General features: G+C 49.6%; 1 protein-coding gene across 3 annotated transcripts in view; it reads right to left on the bottom strand.

Moving 5' to 3' along the window:
* Window positions 1-18,019, bottom strand: part of Usp36 (ubiquitin specific peptidase 36) — a 31,462-nt gene extending 13,443 nt beyond the window's left edge. Inside the window, exons 1-12 of one of the 3 annotated variants that reach the window (XM_085696119.2) lie at window positions 17,870-18,002; window positions 15,801-15,952; window positions 13,632-13,893; window positions 12,741-12,962; window positions 8,925-9,035; window positions 8,381-8,483; window positions 5,048-5,115; window positions 4,525-4,595; window positions 3,764-3,846; window positions 2,549-2,660; window positions 1,222-1,362; window positions 548-648 (exon numbers count right to left, since the gene is read on the bottom strand). In XM_085696119.2, the coding sequence (XP_085552245.1) occupies window positions 548-648; window positions 1,222-1,362; window positions 2,549-2,660; window positions 3,764-3,846; window positions 4,525-4,595; window positions 5,048-5,115; window positions 8,381-8,483; window positions 8,925-9,035; window positions 12,741-12,962; window positions 13,632-13,884 (1,265 nt within the window). In that variant the 5' untranslated portion in view covers window positions 13,885-13,893; window positions 15,801-15,952; window positions 17,870-18,002. Of the gene's footprint in view, window positions 1-547; window positions 649-1,221; window positions 1,363-2,548; window positions 2,661-3,763; window positions 3,847-4,524; window positions 4,596-5,047; window positions 5,116-8,380; window positions 8,484-8,924; window positions 9,036-12,740; window positions 12,963-13,631; window positions 13,894-15,800; window positions 15,953-17,784; window positions 17,804-17,869 lie in introns of those variants that run through there. The other 2 variants (XM_048451855.3, XM_085696120.2) reach the window with 2 other exon arrangements.
* Window positions 18,020-21,249: the final 3,230 nt, after the last annotated feature.

Genomic DNA, 21,249 nt, shown 5'->3' with positions numbered 1-21,249 from the left:
ATTCTAAGGCTTGACAGAAGCCTCGGACATCTGCAAGGGAGTGCACAAAGCCCTTCTAGAGCAGATTCTCAAGGAGCCAGAAAACCAAAGAGTCCCAAATCTGCCAGACTCAGCAGGGTGGCATCAAGTGACAAGACACCTCAGGGATAGCCAGCCTATGCTGGTGCCTTCCTAAGATCTGCTGCATGCCTATCCTCAGTGTGAAAAGGGTAACTTCACTGGAGGAAGTTGCCCAGGCTACTGCCATACCAAGGCAAAGGCCTCATTAAGGTAACAGCATAAGTAACAATTATCTACCCACTGCTGTAGGCAGTCAGAACCCTCCCCGCACTGCCATCCAGTTTTCACCCACCCACTAGGAGGGCTTGGTTGAAAGGTCCTTCCCAGGACACACGCTCCCTACATGTGTCTAGAGATGGTCTGTTCAGGCATTCCCCCTCTAGTCAATCCCCAGGAGCTTACAGACAGGAAAGCGCTGCCAAGAACCCTGGCTCAGGCAGAACACGCTCTAGAGCAGGACAATCCAGGGAGGGTGGAGGTTACTCACCGCAGGTAGAAGAGCACGTAGGCCTGCTGGTTCAGAACCACCTTGACGTTGCTAGAATGGACCAAGGAGTCATTCATCTGGTACCACTGTCCATTGCTAGCCTGAGCAGCAGTGAGAAGGGATGGTTATAGAAAACAGCAGTCATCAGAGGGGCCACAAGAACACATCTCTTCAATTCTAAGACAGAGGCTCACAGTGTTTTCAGCGGAGCTCAAACTCTCAATCTTCCAGAATACTGGAATTACAAAGGCATGGTTTACCATACCCACTAATGAACCTTTAAAAACTCCTAAAACTCACATTTATTTACTTATTTATTTGGGGGAGGGCATGTGCACATGCCATGCAAGTGTGGAAGTCAGAGGACAACCTGAAGGAGTTCAATCTGTTCTCCCACTCTGGGGGTCCCTGGGATGGAACTCAGGTGGTGAGGCCTGGTGGTGAGCAATTTTCCTGCTGAGCCATTTTGCTGGCCCCAGGACCACGGTGTAAAACTCATTTTTTCTATACATTCGTGAAAAGGAGGAACAAAACACGGATGCAAAGCACTGCTGTTTCCCAGAAAAAAACAAAAGTACAATGGCCTCATTTAGATTTTATGGGCATTGGTCACTTGCCCCAAAGGGTGGCACAAGCTCACCTGCCCACAGCTGAGTTCAGCCATCAACACTCACCTTCACATAGCAGTAGTAGTGCCCAGCGTGGCAGCTGTAGCCTGAATGTACCAGGACAGCATAGAGCCCATACATGACAGGGTCACCACTGCTCTGCGACATGTATGGGCGGATATTCAGGAACTCAGGATAGCCAACATCCTAGTTTAAAAAAAAAAGGAAACTAAGTAACACTTACACAGGAGAATACAGGTTATTTATATCCATAACCTCAGAAATGTTTGCTTTGGCCAGTCTTCACTATGTGCCTGAGGAGACACCAACTCACAATGTCTGGCTGCCCGTGAACTCGCAGCCCTCCCATCTCTACATCCCAGGTGCTGGGATGACAGGCAAGGGTTACCAGACCCAGTTTTTTTCTATGCCTTTCTATGACAAAATTTCATAAGCCATTGTAAACAATGGGCTCATAGCCCTTGTCTTCAGAGTCAAACACACTGCACTCCTCCAAACTACGGCCAAGAAGGCCTAAGTTCCTCAGGACACTGCCACAGCACTCTCCCCACCAACCATGTCTGCACTGCCCAGCTCAGGAGGATATGTTTAGTTCTTCCCATTACATTTTATCTATATGGGTGTATATGTACACACACACACACACACACACACACACACACACACACACACACACAAATAGGTCCCAGGAATCAGGTCATCAGGCTTAGTGGTAGGTGCCTTTACACGTTGAACCAACCCTAGATAAATTTTTATAATAAATCCTCTTAGAGATTCAAGACTAGATACAATTTCTATAGCTAAGTAATGTCACATGCCTTTAAAACCAGCACTGGGGAGGCAGAGGTAGGTGGATCCCTGTGAGTCTGAGGACTGCCAGAGCTACAGAGAAACCTTGTCTCAAAAAGTCTCAGGGGACTGGAGAGATGACTCAGCAGTTAAGGGCACTGGCTGCTCTTAGAGGACCCAGGTTTAATTCCCTGCATCATAGTAGGCTCACAAACGTCTGTAACTACATTTCCAAGGGAACCTATCACCTCCTTCTGGCCTCTGACCAGGCTTACAAGTGATATACAGATTAACAAGGAGGAAAAAACACTCAGACACATAAAATAAACTAAAATAAAATTTAAGCCGGGCAGTGGTGGCACATGCCTTTAATCCCAGCATTCAGGAGGCAGAGGCAGGCAGATCTCTGTGAGTTTGAAGCCAGCCTAGTCTACAAGAGCAAGGGCCAGGAAAGGCTCCAAAGCTACAGAGATATCCTGTCTCGAAAAACCAAAATAAATAATGAAAAAATTAAAAGACAGACATGCAGATCCCTAGGCCTGCTCTTCTCAAGAGCAGCCTGGACATCAACAGGGTGACTCACCTTGGTGATCTTCCCCCCACTGAAATTGGCGAAGCGCTTGAGGGACAAAGTTAGGACATTGGATGTTCTATGGATGGTGAAGCGCTTGCTGGCTGGAACCTTCTTCTTACACCTACAAGAGTAAATGGAAAAGCTATTGGTGTGCTTGGCAGGTGTCCTGCTGCCTTAGTAACAGGAAGGCCTGTGCCAACAGGCACCTGAAGCCAAACCCACACACTCTAAGATAGATGATCACGAGTCCTAAAGCAAGAAGACCCCTCAACCAGGAGCCTAAGTGAGACTTTGTGAAACATGGGGAAGCACACACAGTACAGCCAGATGAGAAACGGGCAGGAAACTGAGAAGAAAGACAATCTCATCCCAAGCCAGGGGTAGCAAATTTAAAGAGGGATAAAAGCAAAAAACCCTAAAAGGCCCATGTAGCCGAACATGGTGGCTCATGACTTTAATCCCCAGTACTCAGGAAGCAGAGACAAGTGGATCTCTGTGAATGAAGCCAGCCTGGTCATTCCAGGCTGAGTTCCAGGACAGCCAGAGCTGCATGGTGAGACCTGGTCTCAAAATAAAGCCCAATGTAGTGCCCCTGGCCTTCAATCCCACTACTCAGGAGGTGGGGCAGGTGGATCTGTGTGAAGCCAGTCCGGGCTACATAGTGAGATCCTGCCCAAGTCAAAAACAAAACAAAATTCCAACCTACCCCCAACAAACGAGTGCTGTGACCAGAGAGACCTGAAAACTGGAGTGAAGGGACTTTGGGTGGTTGCAGCTTTAAAATGACCCCCGTGCCAGCTTCCCCAGGGTGTGCCTCACGAGGACAACTGCTCATGCTGAGACAGAAGGATGACCCAACCCCTAAAAGCAGGAGCTGCACACAGGTCTCATTTAAGATCAAGACAGCAGGGTGGAGGGTTCTCCATTGCGTCCTCTGAGGGGGGCTACGGATCAGACCCTTTGCCTCTCTGTGACGCAGTTTCCACGGTAGACGACAGGGGAAGCAGTGCACCATTCTTCAGCACGCTAACACATGTGGAACCTCTGTCACAAGGACAGGTGCTGGGTGAGCAGTGGTTATGGGCCTCAGGCTGGGGTGGGCCGCGTCCATAAGCCAGATGAAGGCCACTCACGAAATGTGAGCAGCAGTCATCCCTGAGGAGGGTCAGGCAACTATTTATAGTGTTCTGGACGGTCACTTTCTTATAAGCAGATGACACTTACTTAGCACACATATAGGCGTTCTCTCCACTCAGCACATCTGGTTTCACGAAAAGTTCCAGAGCACGCACAATATTTGCAGCTTGCTGAGGAGGACGAAAACAGAACAGAATGAGCAGCAAGAGAAAAAGCCTGACTCGAGAAGTCCCAGATTTAAGGTCTTTTCAGGCCGAGGCAGCAAGTGATAAAACTTGACTTGCATAAATATTGGCCTTGCTAACTCATCCCCACCCCCTGCAGATGAGCAAAGAGTGGACAGTGCCCTTCTCTAGAGGTGACAGGTGACAGCCATGTGAGATCTTTCACATGAGTCAGGCACTTTCACTGTGACTGCAGCTGGGGTGGCTCAGAAACTCAAGGTCCCAGCAAAGGCAAGGATAGGCTGACAGCAAAGAGGCGTTCTCTCCTCAAGACCTAGTGTGAGGCACTGCCACTATTGATGCCTCAGAGCACAAAACTAAGTTTTACTTTTTATTCTTCAGCAGGAAGGAATTTGCATTTGCAAAGGCTAGACCTACCCCCCAAACAAAACAGTACTGAGACCAGAGAAAGCTGAAAAATGGAGTGAAGGGACTTTGGGTCACAAATGTTGGCTTCTCTGTGCTATGTGCAGCATAGACAACCACCCTGCAGCAAACAGAGGACACGGGAGCTGAGCACCCTTATCCCCATCTATTCTGACCCACACCTTTCTTGCTGTTGATCCTTCTGGCCTCCCGCTCACCCTCGTCACCCCCAGGAACACAGATCACTGCCAAGCATACCCGAATTTCCAGGGCTATGTCCAAGTAGGGATCGTATGTGTCTGAGACACTCTTGCACACAGAGCACTTCACTGCAACAGAACACAGAGGCAGTGGGCAGCTGGGACCCACCAGAGCACCACCCAGGTCCAGACACCCAGAACTACAGGCCTACAACACTCAACTCAGCTCTCGCGAAAGTAGACTGTCCCTTAACCTTAACTGGAGACACAGATACAGATCATGCCAGGTTCTTTTATCAGGCCTTGCTACTCCCACAGGCCAGTGGACAGCCCTCTGCAGCAGAACACAGGCCTCACCCCAAGGACTGAGAGCAATGAAAGAACTCAATCATCACGTCACACGCTGCTTCTCCAACACCTTCAGGGGACAGTCCCACAGTGGGCAAGGGTGGCCAGTTAGAACGACAAGGCCTGGGACCTCCAGCCCCACCATGTGCTCACGCTCTTGCAGCTAGGGGCACACCCCACCTGTCTGGGGATGCTGAGGACTTCCTGGCTCAAAGTGCAGATCATCTGCTTACCTCGGGACCTGAGATACCCTCCAAAGATCTGATGCACCAGGGTAGTAGCTTGTGTCTGCCGATCCAACCTAAAAGGAAGTCGCAGCCATGACAAGGACAGCACAGTACAGCAAGGCATGCTATTCACAGACAGCATCCCACCCTCATCAGCACCAGATCAGCTGACAGATGACACCCTACTCCACTCCAGCCCCCAGCAGAGTTCCTAAACTCTTCATCAAACCTCTGTCTCCTTGGGCCCCCGCCCCACAACAGCACCTTCAACCTTCACAACCACTTGACCACCCCACAGAACACCCCAGCATCTTCATCCAATAGTGTCCTTGCTTTCCACTCTCTGTAGAAGGACCCAAGCCTTGACTGGGAGACAGGTCCAGTCCTAGGACCCATGGCATTGGCCCTTGCCATGTCTTCCACTGGGCTGTGGAGGCTAAGGCTGCAGGTTCAGTAATATTTCTTGACTAGCTGTCACATGAAGGGACATGACAGCAGGAGCCTTGAACAGAGGAGGGCCACCATACCCTTTCTTTTCCCTGACACCTAGGCAGCACTAAGCCACACTGACTAGCACCTTCCTTGCCTGGCCAGGCACAGTTACTCTACTTGACTGACCTGCCACAACCACCCTCCCACACTAGTGATAGGCCTGGAGTATTCTCCAGAAGATGACAACAAAAGGAGAGTGTGGCCAGCTCTCAGCTGCTTGCTGACTCCCCCAGGTTCTATTCTTGGCCAGAGGTTACATCCTCAGAAACTACCACTGAGTGGCACGAAGTGTGGCGATCTCCCAAGGCCATTTCCTGTGGCCGACATCACCTGGCCAGACCCCCTGCTGCACAGCTCGCTGCCCTCTGAATGGATGATGTGAAAGGCTTTCCTGTGAACTTTTAAACACTCATCACCAAAACATTTGGAGAACTATTTTTTTATGCAATGATAGGCGATGAAAAAAATATGAACTACAACCATTAATCAAAAGAAGGGATAATCAACTGCCCACATTAGCAGGTCCACAGCCCTTCAGTCAGAAGCAGCTGGAGCGCACAGAGCTACGGCTCAGGGACTGGAGAAGAGAGTCAAATGCAGCTCCACCCTGGCCCAGGGCAGGGGCTGTGAGAACTGAAGGATGTGGAGGCAGCAGGCTCCAAAACCACTCCAAGAAGGCAAAGCGACAGACTGGCATCTTGACACTGGAGGGCAGGGACACATACGCTACTCCAAAAAAAATCATCAATGCACGAAGGTGCACTTCACACTGCCCAGTGCAGGCAAAAGACAAATGGTCTCTAGAGTAAAGAATCATAGGCAGTTTCAATCTATACATAGGCGCTCTGCAGGCAACTCTTGTCAGTGAAAAATGTCTCTGGGCCAAAGGAGAAGAGTGACAATGGGGTCTAAAGTGACCTAAACAGCCTGAGACACTCAGACAGAAGAAACATCCTAAAGAGAAGACTTCAAATGAACAAACACATGCTAAAAACAAAACAAGATAGAACATGGATCTCATTTGGGGTTGGAGAAAAGGCTCAGTGGTTAAGAGAGATTGGCTGCTCTTGCAGAGGACCCTGGTTCAGTTCCCAGCACCCATGCCATGTGGCTCACAACTGCCTGTAACTCCAGAGGATCTGACATACTCCTCCGGCCTCCATGGGAACCTACACACGATACTCACTCACAGAGACATACATCTACAGACACACACATAAAAATGATAAAAATAAATAAGGTGCCAAGGCATGGTGGTGCACATCATAATCCCAGCACTTGAGTGGTAGAGGCAAAAGGATCAAGAGTTCAAGGGTTACTCATCACCCTATCTCAAAGGAAAAAAAAAGAACTGGGCAGTAGTGGTGCACACCTTCAATCCCAGCACTTGGGAGGCAGACAGAGGCAGATTTCTAAATTCAAGGGCAACCTAGTCTACAAAAAATGAAAACCAAAACCAAAATCCAAATCAAATTTAAAAAAAGAAAGAAAGAAAGAAAACAAACAATAAAGGAGCCCTTTCTGAGTGGAGACTGCAGAGAGAACCTCTCCAAGTGAAAGCGGACCTGGGCCTACAGACAGAAAACCACCAGAGACCAGACTGTGGTAAATGTCACAGAACTAACTAGAGACCCTGCAAAACAAAGTCAGCAACACAGAACTGCAGCACGAGAGACCACAGCAAACAGAACGTCACAGGGTGAGAGCCACTTCTGTAGGACAGATCACCTTCCACAGATATTCCAGAAGGATGCGGTTACAAGGCCGGGTCTTAGGCTAAGGCCACCTTCTATGAATGAGCAACAGGGCAGCCATGGAGTACAGTACCTACTACACAGAGTAACCAGCCACGCTCCACACTCTCAAACGTGGAAAACAGTGAAGTGAGGTGCTACATTTCTGGACTTCTGCTCTGGGAAATGAGGCAGCAGGATCAAGAGCATGAGGTCAGTTTAGGCGACACAGTTAGACCCTGACTAAAACACTAAAAACAAAAGAAAGCAGTCTAGTATCAAACAGAATAAGATCTTTAAGAATTATAACTTTTCAGCTGGGTGGTGGTGGTGCAGAGCTTTAACCCTAGCACTCAGGAGGTAGAGCCAGGCGGATCTCTGAGATGAAGGACAGCCTTCAACTGTCCTACAGAGCGAGTTCCAGGACAGGCTCCAAAGCTGCACAGAGAAAATCTGTCTCAACCCACTCCCCGCCCCCCAGAAAGAATAATAGCTTTCCACATGCTATGTTTTCCTTCATGCTTTTGCATTTTCATGGAAGTGAGTCCCCCATTCCTTCCCCAAGTATGAAGCCCCTCCTTCCTTCCCTAAGTGTGAAGCCACCCGCTTCCTTCCCTAAGTGTGAGCTCCCTCATTTCTAAGTGTGATCTCCCTACTTTCTTTCTCTAAGTGTGAGCCCCTACTTCCTTCTCTATTTCAAAGTAAAGATGAGGTTTTAGAGTGGCTGACCAAGTTCACAGCTACAGGTCATGCTTTTTTTTTTTGAGACAGGGTGTCTCTGTGAAACAGTCCTGTCTGTCCTGGAGCTCGCTTTGTAGACCAGGCTGGATTCGAACTCACTGAGATCTGCCTGCCTCTGCATCCCAAGTACTGGGATTAAAGGCATGCACCACCACCGCCTGGCTTCAAAAATTTTTTTAGAGCAGTTCCCTACAACAGAGCTTAATGGCCCAGGCTTCAGAGTACCAGGTAGTCAGAGACCTGGGCAAAAACACAAACACCCAGAGGATGGCCTAGAGGGAGGCTGGCTGTGTTCACAAAGATGCTGTGCTGCCCCCAACATAAAGAAGGTGTACTCAGTCAAGTAGCACATGTGGGGAAGTGAGACACATACTTAGCATAGCCGTTCAAACAGGCTTTCTGCATGGCATCGATGGTGTACCGCAGGAATTCGTGTGCGTCCTCTTGGTTCCCGAAGCGGAAGTGCCGGGCGATCTCTGGAGGAAGAAGAGAAAGATGCAAAAGGATCTTGACTGCTGGAGGTCACTTTCCCAGGAACCAGCATCATGTCAGAGTGCCATGTGACTAGAAGACAGGGTCTCTACAGCGCACAGCAGCTGGCGCCTCTGATGTCGTCAGCACATCTCCTCGCCCCCTCCCAGCTTTCATGCTCACCTGTGTCTTAATTTCGGACACAGCCCTCCCACCTGGCTAAAAGCCTAACTATTCTTCCAAGTAGTGCCCAGCAGAAAGCCCTCCTTCGGTGAAACACTGAGCACATGTGTCCATACTAACTACCATGCTGGGGTCTGCACCATTATATGGGACCTTCTACATATAAGGATTCCTGAGACTTCATCCATGGCTTTTCTCCTCCTTCCTCCAACCATAGAGCTAGTACTTGGCAGACAGATACTCAACCAAAAATCCTTTCTTACTTTTCAGGTCTCTGATGAAGGAAACAGGCTTGATGGCATTGCCGCTGTTGGCAAAGGCCTGGACCATGTGGTTCTGCATGACACACAGCATGCAGAAGCTTCCTTGGTGACCTACAGTGGGTAAGAAGCAACTTTAGGGTGAGTAATTTCCAGACAACCCATAGTGACATCCTCACTTCACGTGCAGGGTGAAAGCAACACAGGCTACGTATTATAGCCTAGAGAAGTTCAACGGAAGCTTACTGACTAGCATGCCTGATGGCCTGCCTCCTGCTTATATAAACGGACTAGTTTCTCGTTAAACACTGCACTAGAACAGGATACACTCCTGCCTTAAAGCTGACTTTTCAAATAAAAGAGATGTAGAAAGAACATGACCCCACCCTGCTTCAACTATCTTGGAGGGCTGTAAGTGAACCGCCGATTATCATAGTCCAACTTCCCACAATCCTTCCCCCACAGGTACCTTGACCTTGAAGCAGGCATAGCTGACCCAATCTGCGAGCTCACTGTAACACAACGGAATGGTACCATCACAGCCACAGGTCAACAGGCTCACGGAGGCGTGCTGGCTATGCCATACACCTGCAATATGCTTTTCTGACATCCGTGCTGCCCACCCAGCTTTTCCCCTTGGTTCTACAGCTGGAACATTCCACGAATGGACAGACAGGTCTACTTATGTTATCCACTCCAACAAACTCCTCTTTTTCACATCTACCACCAATGCAATGAATGGACCTGCCATTTTTCTCCTTATGCACTAAGGAATACACCTAGAAGAGAAATTCCTGTAACAAAAGAAGCTGTCAGCTTTGTGAGGACTGAGGTTACTTACACCTCTGAACCTTGGCTACCTGCTGCCCTGGCAGGTACATCTTCAATTCTATGAGACAACCCCTGAACATGATGCTTCAGGCCAATCTTGTCACACAAAATCCAACCCAAACCAATTAGTGCCACTCTCAGTAGCTGAGACCAGTGTACTGTCCCCTCACCAGCAGCACTGGCTGCTCCTGGGTGGGTAGGTGCTGCTCACAGGTCAGGTGACCCACACAGAGGATACAGACCACAGCTGTGGCACTCCACGCTACAGCTCACCCGTGCCAGGTAACCAGGACTCAGTTATATCACCTAAACTGAATCAACCCACAAAGCTGACAAACGGCTCAAAAGACCCCTGTGGAGCGAGCAGAAAATGGAGGACTCTACAGGGAAAGAGCAGACAAGAAAAGAACAGAGAAAAGCACTTATGTAAGGCTTGGGTAGGAGGATCTGACTGCCAAGGCCGCGAGGTCAAGACGACAGTCTGAACGCTCTGACAGCAGTCCTAGCCCTTCCTCTCCAAGCTGTGAGTATCCTCTGGCAGCAGTGGAGATTAAACCTTGACCCCGTACACTCACTCCTTTAAGTAACAGAATGCTCTTGAACTCAGTGTGCAGCTCAACGTCATGTTGACCCCACTCCTCCTATCCCATCCACCTGCCTCTGGATCCAGCCTGATCTGACTCCTAACTTTAGCCACCACCCTCCCACCCATGACTGTCTTCTTGTTCTCTCTCTCTCTCTCCCTGAGTGAAATAGGGTTCTCTGTGTAGCCCTGGCTATCCTGGAACTCGCTCTGTAGATCAGGCTAACCTTGAACACAGAGATCCACCTGTCTCTGCCTCCCAAGTGCTGGGATTAAAGACATGCACTACCACTGCCTGGATGTTGTTTTCTTTAAAGTCGCATTACCTATGGGCTGGGGACAGGCTTAGTAGGGAGAGTGCTTCCTTTGAAAGCAAGAGGACATGATTTCAAAGCTCCAACACTCATGCTGGGCATGGCCACCTAGGCCTGAAATCCCAGCCTTGCAGGCAGGCACTGAGACAGGCAGACTGATCCTGGGAGTTTGCTAACCCATCCTAGCCCAGTGAGATCCTGGCTTAGTGAGCAATCCTACCTCAAAAAACAAGGTAGAAAGTGATGAACATTCAATGTACTTCTGTTCCTCTGCATCTGCTTGCGCATGTGAACACACAAACACACACACCCCTTGTATGTTTTCTGTGACTTTCCTGCCCACTGGTCATTATGTTACTAAGATTTGTTCAGAAGATAAAATATACTTATGTACACTAGATTTATTTGTTTTTATTTTATGTGTAATGAGTATTTGGCCCGTGTGTATGTTTGTGTATCGTCTGTATGCCTGCTCCCTTTGGATGACAGAAGAGGGTGTCAGATAACTGGAGTTACAAATAGTTGTGAGTCACCATGTAGGTGCAGGGAACTGAACCCAGGTCCTCTGCAAGAGCCACTGAGTCACTTTATATGAGAATAATTCAGCTCCAGCTAAGGTTGGGTTCTTGGGATTGGTTTTAGATACAAAAGTTTTTCTCTCCAAAAAAATACATACATATATGTGGGTTTAGTGACTTATGCAGAAACTTTTTTTCCCATTTTTTTAAAAAATAATTTACTTATTTTTATTTTATGTGTATTGGTGTTTTGCCTGCATGTATGTCTGTGTGAGGTGTCAGATCCTAGGAGTTACAGACAGTTGTGAGCTGCCATGTGGGTGCTGAGACTTGAACCCAGGTCCTCTGTGCTCTTAACCACTAAGCTGTATCTCTCCAGCCCCCTTTCTTTCTTTTCTTTACTGAGACAGAATTTTACTATGTAGCCCGGGCTGGCCTGGAACTCACTATGTAGACCAGGTTACCCTTGCCTCTGCCTAGCAAGAGCTGAGACTAAAGGCGTGAGGCGCTGTGTCTGACTAGAACGCTGTTTTTAGAGCACTTTCCTTTTCTAGCAGTCTCACAGAGCGGCGATGCAGCCACCACTCTTGACTGTAGGTTACAGTACAGACTTACAAGGTCGCTACCTGGAATAATGTTCCGCTGCCTTCTGTGCATTATCAGATTGGAAAGGCCCTTCTACTACTCTAAGAGGGCTTGTTATCATCGTCAAGTTTTCCAGGCAAGCGTCCTCTCTCACTCCACTAATACAGTGACTACCTGACCACCTAGACAGAAAAACCCACAGCACGCCCTCTGTGCCAAGTGATATAAGACCAAGCCTTTGATAGAATTCATTTCATCCTTACAATCCTGTATGGAAGCCAGTATTATTCTGTAAAGCAGGGACAGGGTGCAGAAGAAAGCCATAGAACATTCTAAACACCCAACTAAGTTTAGCGGCAGAACTGGGGCACAGATAGACAGAGGCTCTCACAGCATGCTGAGCATCTGTGGGAGGCTTTTCTACAGGACGCCTGTACTATCAGGAGGAACCCCAGTTCTCCAGATGATTTCAAGCTGCCCAAGATGCTTTCGTTTTAGCTAACAAGTTTAGCCCAGCTCATCAGTAAGGCAGGACGCGTTTTGCTTCTCCAGGTTTAAGAACCCCTCAGCAGAAGCTAGTGTTCACTAGAAGAGCTACTAAAGGAGTAACATGAGCTAGCTCTGGTGAATCTCACCGCTCCAGCTTCTTCGCCCGATTTTAATTTCTACTTTGGGGCACGTTTGGTTCCCAAAATTGGTTCAGCACACACATAAGATAGTTGAACAGACGCTGTGAGGAGGTATTTTTCAAAAACCCTTCTCTCTAGAGAGCATGACCCTGCCTGAGTGAGACCCACATATGGCCCATACTATTGCAGACCAAATCCCCCTCACTGTGTCAACCACCAGGTCGCATTAGTTTCACTCTAACTGTCAGACAGACAGAACGACAGCCCCTCACACACAGGGGTCTATCTAGCTGGTGTTAAAGTGGGGGACTGCCTGGTTCAGGTGACTCACACCAAAGCCCACTGTAAGCCCCACTCACAGCTTCGTGCGTGCTCTTTGGAGAGCAGGTAGTTGGCCAGAGGCGGCGTGTAGGTTAAGCACTGAATGGTGGAGTTCAAGAAGCAGGTGTTCCCCAGGTTGTGTAGCCCTGCGCCGACGCGGAAAACGCGCTCCCACCTTAGCGACAGTCTCTCCACAGGGAAGAGCACTTTCTGTGGGGCAGGGACTCCGTCGCCTCCACTTCCAGACACACGCTCGGTGCCTAGAAGAGAAAAAGATGAGACCAAGTCATCCCAGGGACCTTCTATGCTCAGTTCAGAGCTCAAGGCCCCTGTGATGAGAAGAAGCAGTGGGTCCCAGCTCTGCGCCATACTGTGCGCCAAGGAACCCACCCTACGTCTGTATTTTCATCCCCCAGGTTCTCTCCCCCTGAAACTGTGTGCAGGTTTACATGAGAGTAAGATGGCATGTGTGTCGGGATCAGAGGACAACTTTTAGAATTTGATTCTCCACCTCCCCCCACACTGAGGCAGAGTGTCTCCAACTGTTTCTCCCCCTTGCGCACACTCCAAGCCAGCTATCCATGAGCTTCCTGCTGATCCTCGGTCTCCTCCTCCCTCTCCCTGCAGGTGTGCTGGGGTGACAGGCATACTAGAGACTCAAATCCAGCCATTTCTGTGAATTTGAGTTGCAGATTCACACAGCTAATGCTTTCATTGGCTGAGCCATTTCCTTAGCCCCTTGGACTTGCTTTCTGACCTCATTAAAGAAGGAGGTCACATTCAAGGAATATTCAAGTACACAGATATCCTTCCCGGTCACCCTGTATCATGACAGCTATTATGATAGACCACTGACTCCTGGAAGCCCAAAGCTACTCCAGCTGCCAACTCAGGGCTACTCACTTGGGTCAAAACACAGCCCCCAGTACCTGGTTTCCTGGCCTGTAGCTCATCTCCACTCTTGTGGCGACTTGCTCCCTCGGCCCTGGAGTTCAGCAGCACATACTTGCTCTTCAAGGACTCTAGCTGGTAGGAGAAGCTCTTGCTGGCAGGTTCAAACTCAATCCTCTGCAAAAGGACCTTCTTGGCAGAGGCGGCCAGCAGCTTGCCCAGGTCCCCATCCTCTGCTGAGTCCTTGCGGCCAGGCTTAAGAGCCTCCTTCAGCTTATCGACTATTGGCATGGTGCATTCCTGTGGGGATGGGAAGAACCCCAGACCCATAAACAGCTGTATCCCAGAGCAAGTACACAACTTCTGCCTGCTCATTCTACTCAGCAGCCATCAGGACAGCTACCCAAAAGGCACAGGGGCAGCTAAAGGCAGAGCAAGTAGCGCTGCATGTGACCACTGGCATTATTTCCTGAAACTATTTAAAAAACAGTGGACAGCATATTCTCACACGCTCTGGTTTCAGGCAGCAAATGTGAAAAACGAATTGGAGGGGGGGTTGTGGAGACGACTTAGTGCATGCACTGCTCTTGAAGAGGACCCAAGTGCAGTTCCTAGCACTCATGTCAAGCAGCTCACAACCACGTATAGCCGGACCCAGGGCGTCCAATACCCTTTTCTAGAATTCACAAGCACCTGCATTCACACGTACACCAACACAACTATGTATAATTAAGAGTAACTATTAAAAAGAAATATTGGCTGGGAGTAGTCCACAAACCTTTAATCCCAGAACTTAGAAGGCAAATCCTTGTGGATCTCAGTGAATTGGAGATCAGTCTGCTTTACACAGAGTTCCAGGCCAGCCAGGATTACATAGTGAGAGTGTGTCTGTCTGTCTCTCTCAAGATTTATTGTATTTTACATATATGGGTATCTTGCCTGCCTGGTACAACAGATCCCCTGGAACTGGAGTTATAGTCATGAACTGCCATGTCGGTGCTGGGAATTGAACCCAGGTTCTCTCTAGAAGAACAGCTAAAGCTCCTAACCAGAGACATCTCCTCCAGCCCCAGAAAGACCCTCTCAAAACAAAAACCAAGCATGTGTGCACACTCACACGAGAGTCAGCATAAGACAGATGGCCAGGCATGTCTGCACAGGCCTCTCTGTGCTTTTCTACAGAGGCCAGGGGCCACATTCGATACCGAGCATGTGGACAGCCTGGTCCAGGCCGAGAGCTATGGGAGTGACCATCAGGTTTCCATGGCTTACTTTAAGAAAACGACACAAGGCATCTTCATCTCTCACCTGGCACATGTTGAAATGTCAATATCTTACATAGCCTGATTCAAATAAAAAATATTGCAAAAATCAATTTTACCTTCCTTATTTTTCTCAGATAGCTGCTGTGAACTTTGACCTTGCATTTTTTAGCCATTCTATTTCCATGGTGCAGCGTACATACAGATTTTCTCTCTCAGTTGGGCATGCTGCTCAGTGCTGCCTTACTCCCAGCATTTGGGAGGTTGAGGCAGGAGGACTACTGTGACTTCTAGCCCAGCATGGGCTACAGACTATGACCATGTCTCAACCAGATGAGACAGACCGACAGACAGACAGACAGACACACACACACACACACACACACACACACACACACACACACACAATCTATCTGTCGCCGAGTGAAGAGCTTGAGAAGTAAAGCTAAGTGGGCAACAGAGACCCAGGCTCCACAAGGGCAGACCTGTGTGTTCTCTATCTCCACACAGGCCCAGGCTCAGATGGTTAACTGGGGAGGTGGCTACAAGGATTAGTCAGGAAGCCTGCTGCACAGCAGCTTCTAACAGAGGCACAGTCAGCCAGGACAACAGCAGAGACACTGCAACAAAGATGAGCCCCTCCATCACCAGACTGTCACCCGTACTCCATGCTGCCCGCCTCCTAACTCAACACACCCAACCACCATTAGCTGCGAGAGCCACACTTACAAACATACAGCCCTGAAACTGCTCATTCACATCTGACAAATGAGACCCACTACCCTGACTATCCAGGAGTCAGCTACACGGGTAGACCCCAAAACAAATAAAAACAAAAACAAAGCAAGCACCAGTCCTCTGACAAGCATCCTAAAGCCTTCTGTGGTGGGGGACTCACAAAGACCTTTACCCACAGGACAGCCACTGCCAGCATCCAGGGCTTACCTGGGGTGTCTGTGCCGGCTGCTGCTTTTCTCTGCAGTAGGGAATCAGGTACTCAGGGACGGACAGAGCTGACCCAGCAGGAGCTTTCCTGGACTTCAGTCTGCTCAGTCACCAACACTGCCAAGTGTGGAGTTCAGAACAGGTGCCAGCACCTGGAGGATGAGCAGCGAGACTGTCACCTGCGACTGGCTTCTCCCGCGCGCCCCGTAAATCGCTTTCTTGTGTGAACTATGTATGACCTTCTACCAGGTAAGCAGCATCCCTAAGGTTAAAGGAAGCCAGGCACAGAGATGCATGCCCATAATCCCAATATTCAAGAAACAGAGGCAAGAGAATCAGACATTTAAGGCTAGCCTGGGCTATGGACCAATACAGAAGAAGCTCTGAATTCAGAGTCCAGAGGACAACTGTACTAACACACCACTAAATCCACAACCTGATGGCCCTGTCCTCTGCTCTATATCACCATCGTCACACTTCTCAAACCCACGGGGCAACTCCAGTCGGAAGATCATGTCCACAGATGATGAGACAATAAGAATAATGGATGCAAATCTCAAACTTTTTTGATTTCATTAGCCAGTTATTTTCTTTTTAGGAAAATAGTCATGAAATTTTACTTTAACTATAAACCTTTTCTTCCATTTCCACATACAGTCAACTTGATCATATAAAGGCATTTTCCATCTATTCAAACACACGCAAATCCAAAGGACAGCACAGTCAGCACAATGCACCACTGATGGACTTAATGACTGCTCAGTCTTGGTTCCTCTCCCCATGCCCAGGTTCTCATGCAGCATGCCTCAGAATGTCCCTTCCATCTAGCCAATCCCCCCCCCCCATAGAACGTCCTCAAGCTGCAGAAGGAGGGCAGTCTGACTTCTAAAAGTTCCGTCGACATCGCTTCCAAAATCCGACCTTCCCATGGGGAAGTGAGACCTTTGTCCTGGCCTACCATGGTCCAAAGATGACCAAATGAGAACGTTAAAAAAGTCATTTGTCAGAAGCACCTTCTGGTTCACTCGGTCAGGATAATATGTGAAGTTATGGCAGAAAGCCGCGTGATGTAGGAACCAAGAAGAATGCTCTTGTGATCCCCCCCCGCCCCCCCCCCCCAAGCCCTCCACCAGGCAAGCGCAGCAAGTGTGGCTGAGGCTGAGGGATGCGCTCACCTACCCAGATCTCTTAAGGGCTAGGCTACGCTGTGCCCTCAATATGCATACCCAGTTCTGAGCTCAAGCCTGGCCCTTCCATTCAGACAGACACCATTTAAACAGAACCTTTCCCTCTTCTCTTTAAAACGTTTTCCAAGAAAACCTCGCTTAAGGCTTACGGTGTCAATTACACGCAGGGGGAAGAAGAGAGACAGGGCTGGGGCCGCCCTGGTTCCTCGCGGCAGAGCATGCCGAACCAGGCACAGGTGAACTACACGTCTCTTGAGCATTCACCGCTAAGCCAGACTATGCAGATGCTGTTCTAGGATTCTATTCCTCCATCTCCATCCCTGAGGGATGCGCCACGGACGCAGGCAGGCGCGCGCGCACACACACTCACAAGCAGCAAGGAGCATTTGGGTTCAAACGCTGTCCTGCTATTATAACAATTCGGTACGGATCCGCGCTACAGATCTGTCACCGCCCTAGGCTATAAGCTCGGCTACGGCTCTGCCTGGCCACCCTGAGGTCTGCAGTCCCGGGAAGCTTCTGAGGAATCACCCGCACCGAGAGCGCAACCCCGGAGTCACCCAGAACCCTGCGACCCCAAGTTCCGGAAGAACCCTGGGATGCAGAGTGACTGATGCAATTCCCTGGCCACGCCGGGGATCGCAGGCGCCCCTCGCCATCACCGGTCCCGTCCTCGGTCTCCGGCATCCCTCCTTCCTCCACGCTCCTCACGCGCCATCCCTCCTCAGTGTTCCCTACGCCGCTCGCATCACCCGTCCTCCTCCCCGCGGTCCCGGGCACCGTCGCCGGCCACGCACCTGTCAGCCTTCGCCGGAGTCCCCAAGCCCCGCGGGTACGGCGCACACCTCCCGCCCGCCCTCGTCCCAGGCCGCGCGGACGAACCTGCGCTCCGCCGGGCTCGACCTCCACCTCACAGGCCTCTCAGGGGCCCGCGGAAGGCCGGCGCAGCGAGAGCGTCCGCTCCGGGCCCTGCCGCACGCGCACCATCCGGGCCTCCGGAGCCTCACACACGTGTCACCACGACCTTTAAAGGAGCCGCACCGCTGGGCGCGCGCTGAGGCCGCGAGGAGAGGTCCGGCTACCTTTAAGAGGCGGGACTAACACCGAACGCTCTTCCCTGGACCCGCCCACCTCGGCTCGTCACGACTCACACGTCACCCCTCCGTACTGCAGCCCGGCCAGTCTACGCGATGACGCAAGCGCGTACAGCTCAAAGTTCCGGAAGCGCCCGGCAGCCTAGAGGCTCTGCCGCGGCCTGGCGTGGTTCCCGCGGAGTAAATGCGGTGGCGTCACTTCCGGTTGCGTGCCTGACACCGCGAGTGCTCAGGCCCAGTGGGCTGGACCCGGGTAAGGGCGGAAGCTGGATGCCGGGTCCGCTGAGGGCTGCGGGCTCTGCGAAGTGGCGCTGTCGCTGCCCTCGCGGTAGAGAGAGCCCATCCAGGGACCGAGTCTTTGGCGATTTCACCATTGCTTGATTTCTGGGCTGCTGGTGTCGTTGTGAAAAAGCTAGCAAGGGGCTTGGGATGAGGCCGCGGGTTTCCATCCGTACTGCAAGAACCAGGAATGGTGGCACGAAAATGCAGTTATCTGCAGTTCCGAGGCGTGGAGGCGGGAGGTGTGATGAGGACTTATAGGTCGCCCAGGGGGATACAGGATGAATATCTGCCTATAGATAAATAAATAAAGCAGAATTAGTCCATCCGTTTTTAAGTGGCCGAGATTGGAGGCTCATGGAGAATGTGTTATCCTGGACCACATAGGAGAACCTTGTCACTATGAAAAAAAAAAAAATCTTGCCAGGCGGTGGTGGCGCACGCCTTTAATACCAGCACTCGGGAGGCTGTGAGTTCAAGGCCAGCCTAGTTTACAGAGTGAGTTCCAGGACAGGGTCCAAAAATACCTGTCTCAAAAAACAAACAAAGAAGTTTTGTTAGCCTATGCCTATGCCTAGCTATAAAAATGCCCCCTTTAGAGCTAGAGAGATGGCTCAGAGGTTAAGAGGGCTTGTTCTTGTCCAGGACTTCCCAGCGCCCACACAGGGGTTCACAACCTCCGCAGGATCTTTTGACCTCTAAGGTAAAGAAAAAAAGTTCTTTTAATTTTTTTTTTTTCGAGACAGTGTTTCTCTGTGTAACCACCCTGACTGGCCTGAAACACTGTACCCCAGGGTGAGATCCGTCTGCCTCTGCCTCCTAAGTGCTGGGATTAAAGGTGTTTGTCACCACTGGTTTCTTAAAATTTTAAAGGTTTATTTTTATTGTTTTAAATTATATCTATTTCTATGTGAATGTAGTTGCCCATGGAGGTCAGAGGTCCCATCCCCTCTTAGCACTGGAATTACAGGCAGCTCTTACGTTGTGAGCTGCCTAATGTGAGGGCTGGGAACCAAACTCTGGCACTCTGTAAGAAAAGTATGGGCTATTAACTGTTGAGCAATCTCTCCAGCTCCAGAATCCTCCCTTCCTTTAGACTGATTTCTTTTGTCCTCTGACCACTCTTTGTTCCCTGACTGAGGTGACTCTAAACCCACTGTTCTAGGCTGGATACATTAAGTTGCTACTTTTGCCTGTCCCAAGCCTGATGCTAGTCCTGGGTGTAACATTGCTGCTTCCCCGTGCTTCCTGTGTGGGAGCTGGCACCTGGCACGAGATCTAGGTTTTTATCCTGACTTTGCCCTAATTAGCATGTTACTTCAGATATTTCTCTTAACTCAATGCTTGATTTCCCATCTGTGTGTGTGTGGCCAGGGCGGCGGGGGGAGCGAATGACATGTAGAAAAGTGGTTCTCAATCTTCCTAGTGCTGCAACCCAGTTCCTCATGGTGGTGACCCTCGACCGTAAAATTATTTTTATTGCTACTTCATAACAGTAATTTTGCTACTGTTGTAAATATCTGATATGCAGGATACCTAATACACAACCACTGTGAAAGGGTCACTCGACCCCCCAACATGACCCACAGGTTGAGGACCACTGACCTAAAGGCAGAGTTGACAGCTCAGTTGACAGGTAGTGAATTCAATCCCCAGAACCCACAAAAAAAAAAAAAAAAAAAAGGCCTGGCACAGGGGAGTTACAGATATGACATGAGAAGTCACGCTGAGCACTTTGAGACCCATAAAGGAAAAGGTCTTTACATGCAACCAGATACGGCTACTGCCCAGGGGAAAGCCAGCCTCGGATAGAAGTTTACTAACTTACATACATGTTAGGCTGCTGCATCTTGCATACACCGTCGCCCTTAAATCTCTTTCAGGTTCAGACCCCGATTACATCTTGAACTTACTAAGTAAAGATGGGAAACTCCAGTCTGAGCACCTGGGCAGATGGGAGATTGCACGGCCAAGATGTTGTCAGAATTATTTCTTAAGTACCTCAGTGCTGTCCTTGAAGACTTGGTACCCAGAGTCATCTTGTCCACCTGGCAGAGTTATGCTTTTCCTGATGAGAGCACAGGGGACTTAGTGGCAGACCAGGACTGTGGTAGCTATGGCCCTGCACAGACTCCTTGAACTTCCTCATAAGGCATGCTCTTTGGGGATGGGGATGGTCAATCCTGGTGAATATTGCAAGTTCTGCTTCTTTCTTTCTTTTTTCTTTGGTGGGGGGGGGGCAGGTTAGAAACAGGTTTCTCTATGTAACCTTGGCTGTTCTGGAACGATCTCTGTAAACCAGGCTGGCCTCGAACTCACAGAAATCCTCCTGCCTCTGCCTCCCAAGTGCTGGGATTAAAGGACTACACTGCCACTGCCCAGTAAAATTTGCTTATTTATTTTTTTAATTATTTTTTATTTTATATGCATTGGTATTTTGCCTGCATGTATGTCTGTATGAGGGTGTCAGCTCATCTAGAACTGAAGTTACAGCCATGCGGTGTTGGGAATTGAACCCAGGTCCTCTGGAAGAGCAGCCCGAGGTCTTTAACTACTGAGCCATCTCTCCAGCACCTTATTTCTCAATAGACCCGGTTAACATACTACTTACCTTTAGATATTTTGGAGGCAGCACTCCCTTAGCTAAATTCTGCTTTGTGTGATTTAATGTATCCCAGGCAAATCATTAGTAAATCCTTCATGTCCTCAATTCTATCTGTGCAGTGTACACTTGTAATGAGAGTGCGTAGGGACTTCCTCCATTCTCTGTGCTCTTGTCCTACCTTCAAGAATGGTGTGGACAAACAGCTAAGGATACAAATGGGAGCTACTTTACTGTTGATTCAGGATTAAAATAAGTTAAAACAGATGGCCTGTCTACCCCAACAG

The sequence above is a fragment of the Myodes glareolus genome, chromosome 9 (genome assembly GCF_982192425.1).
Source record: "Myodes glareolus chromosome 9, mMyoGla1.1, whole genome shotgun sequence".
NCBI lineage: Eukaryota > Metazoa > Chordata > Mammalia > Rodentia > Cricetidae > Myodes > Myodes glareolus.
Note: the sequence above shows the minus strand (reverse complement) of the source record. Positions and strands in the feature narration are given on the sequence as shown.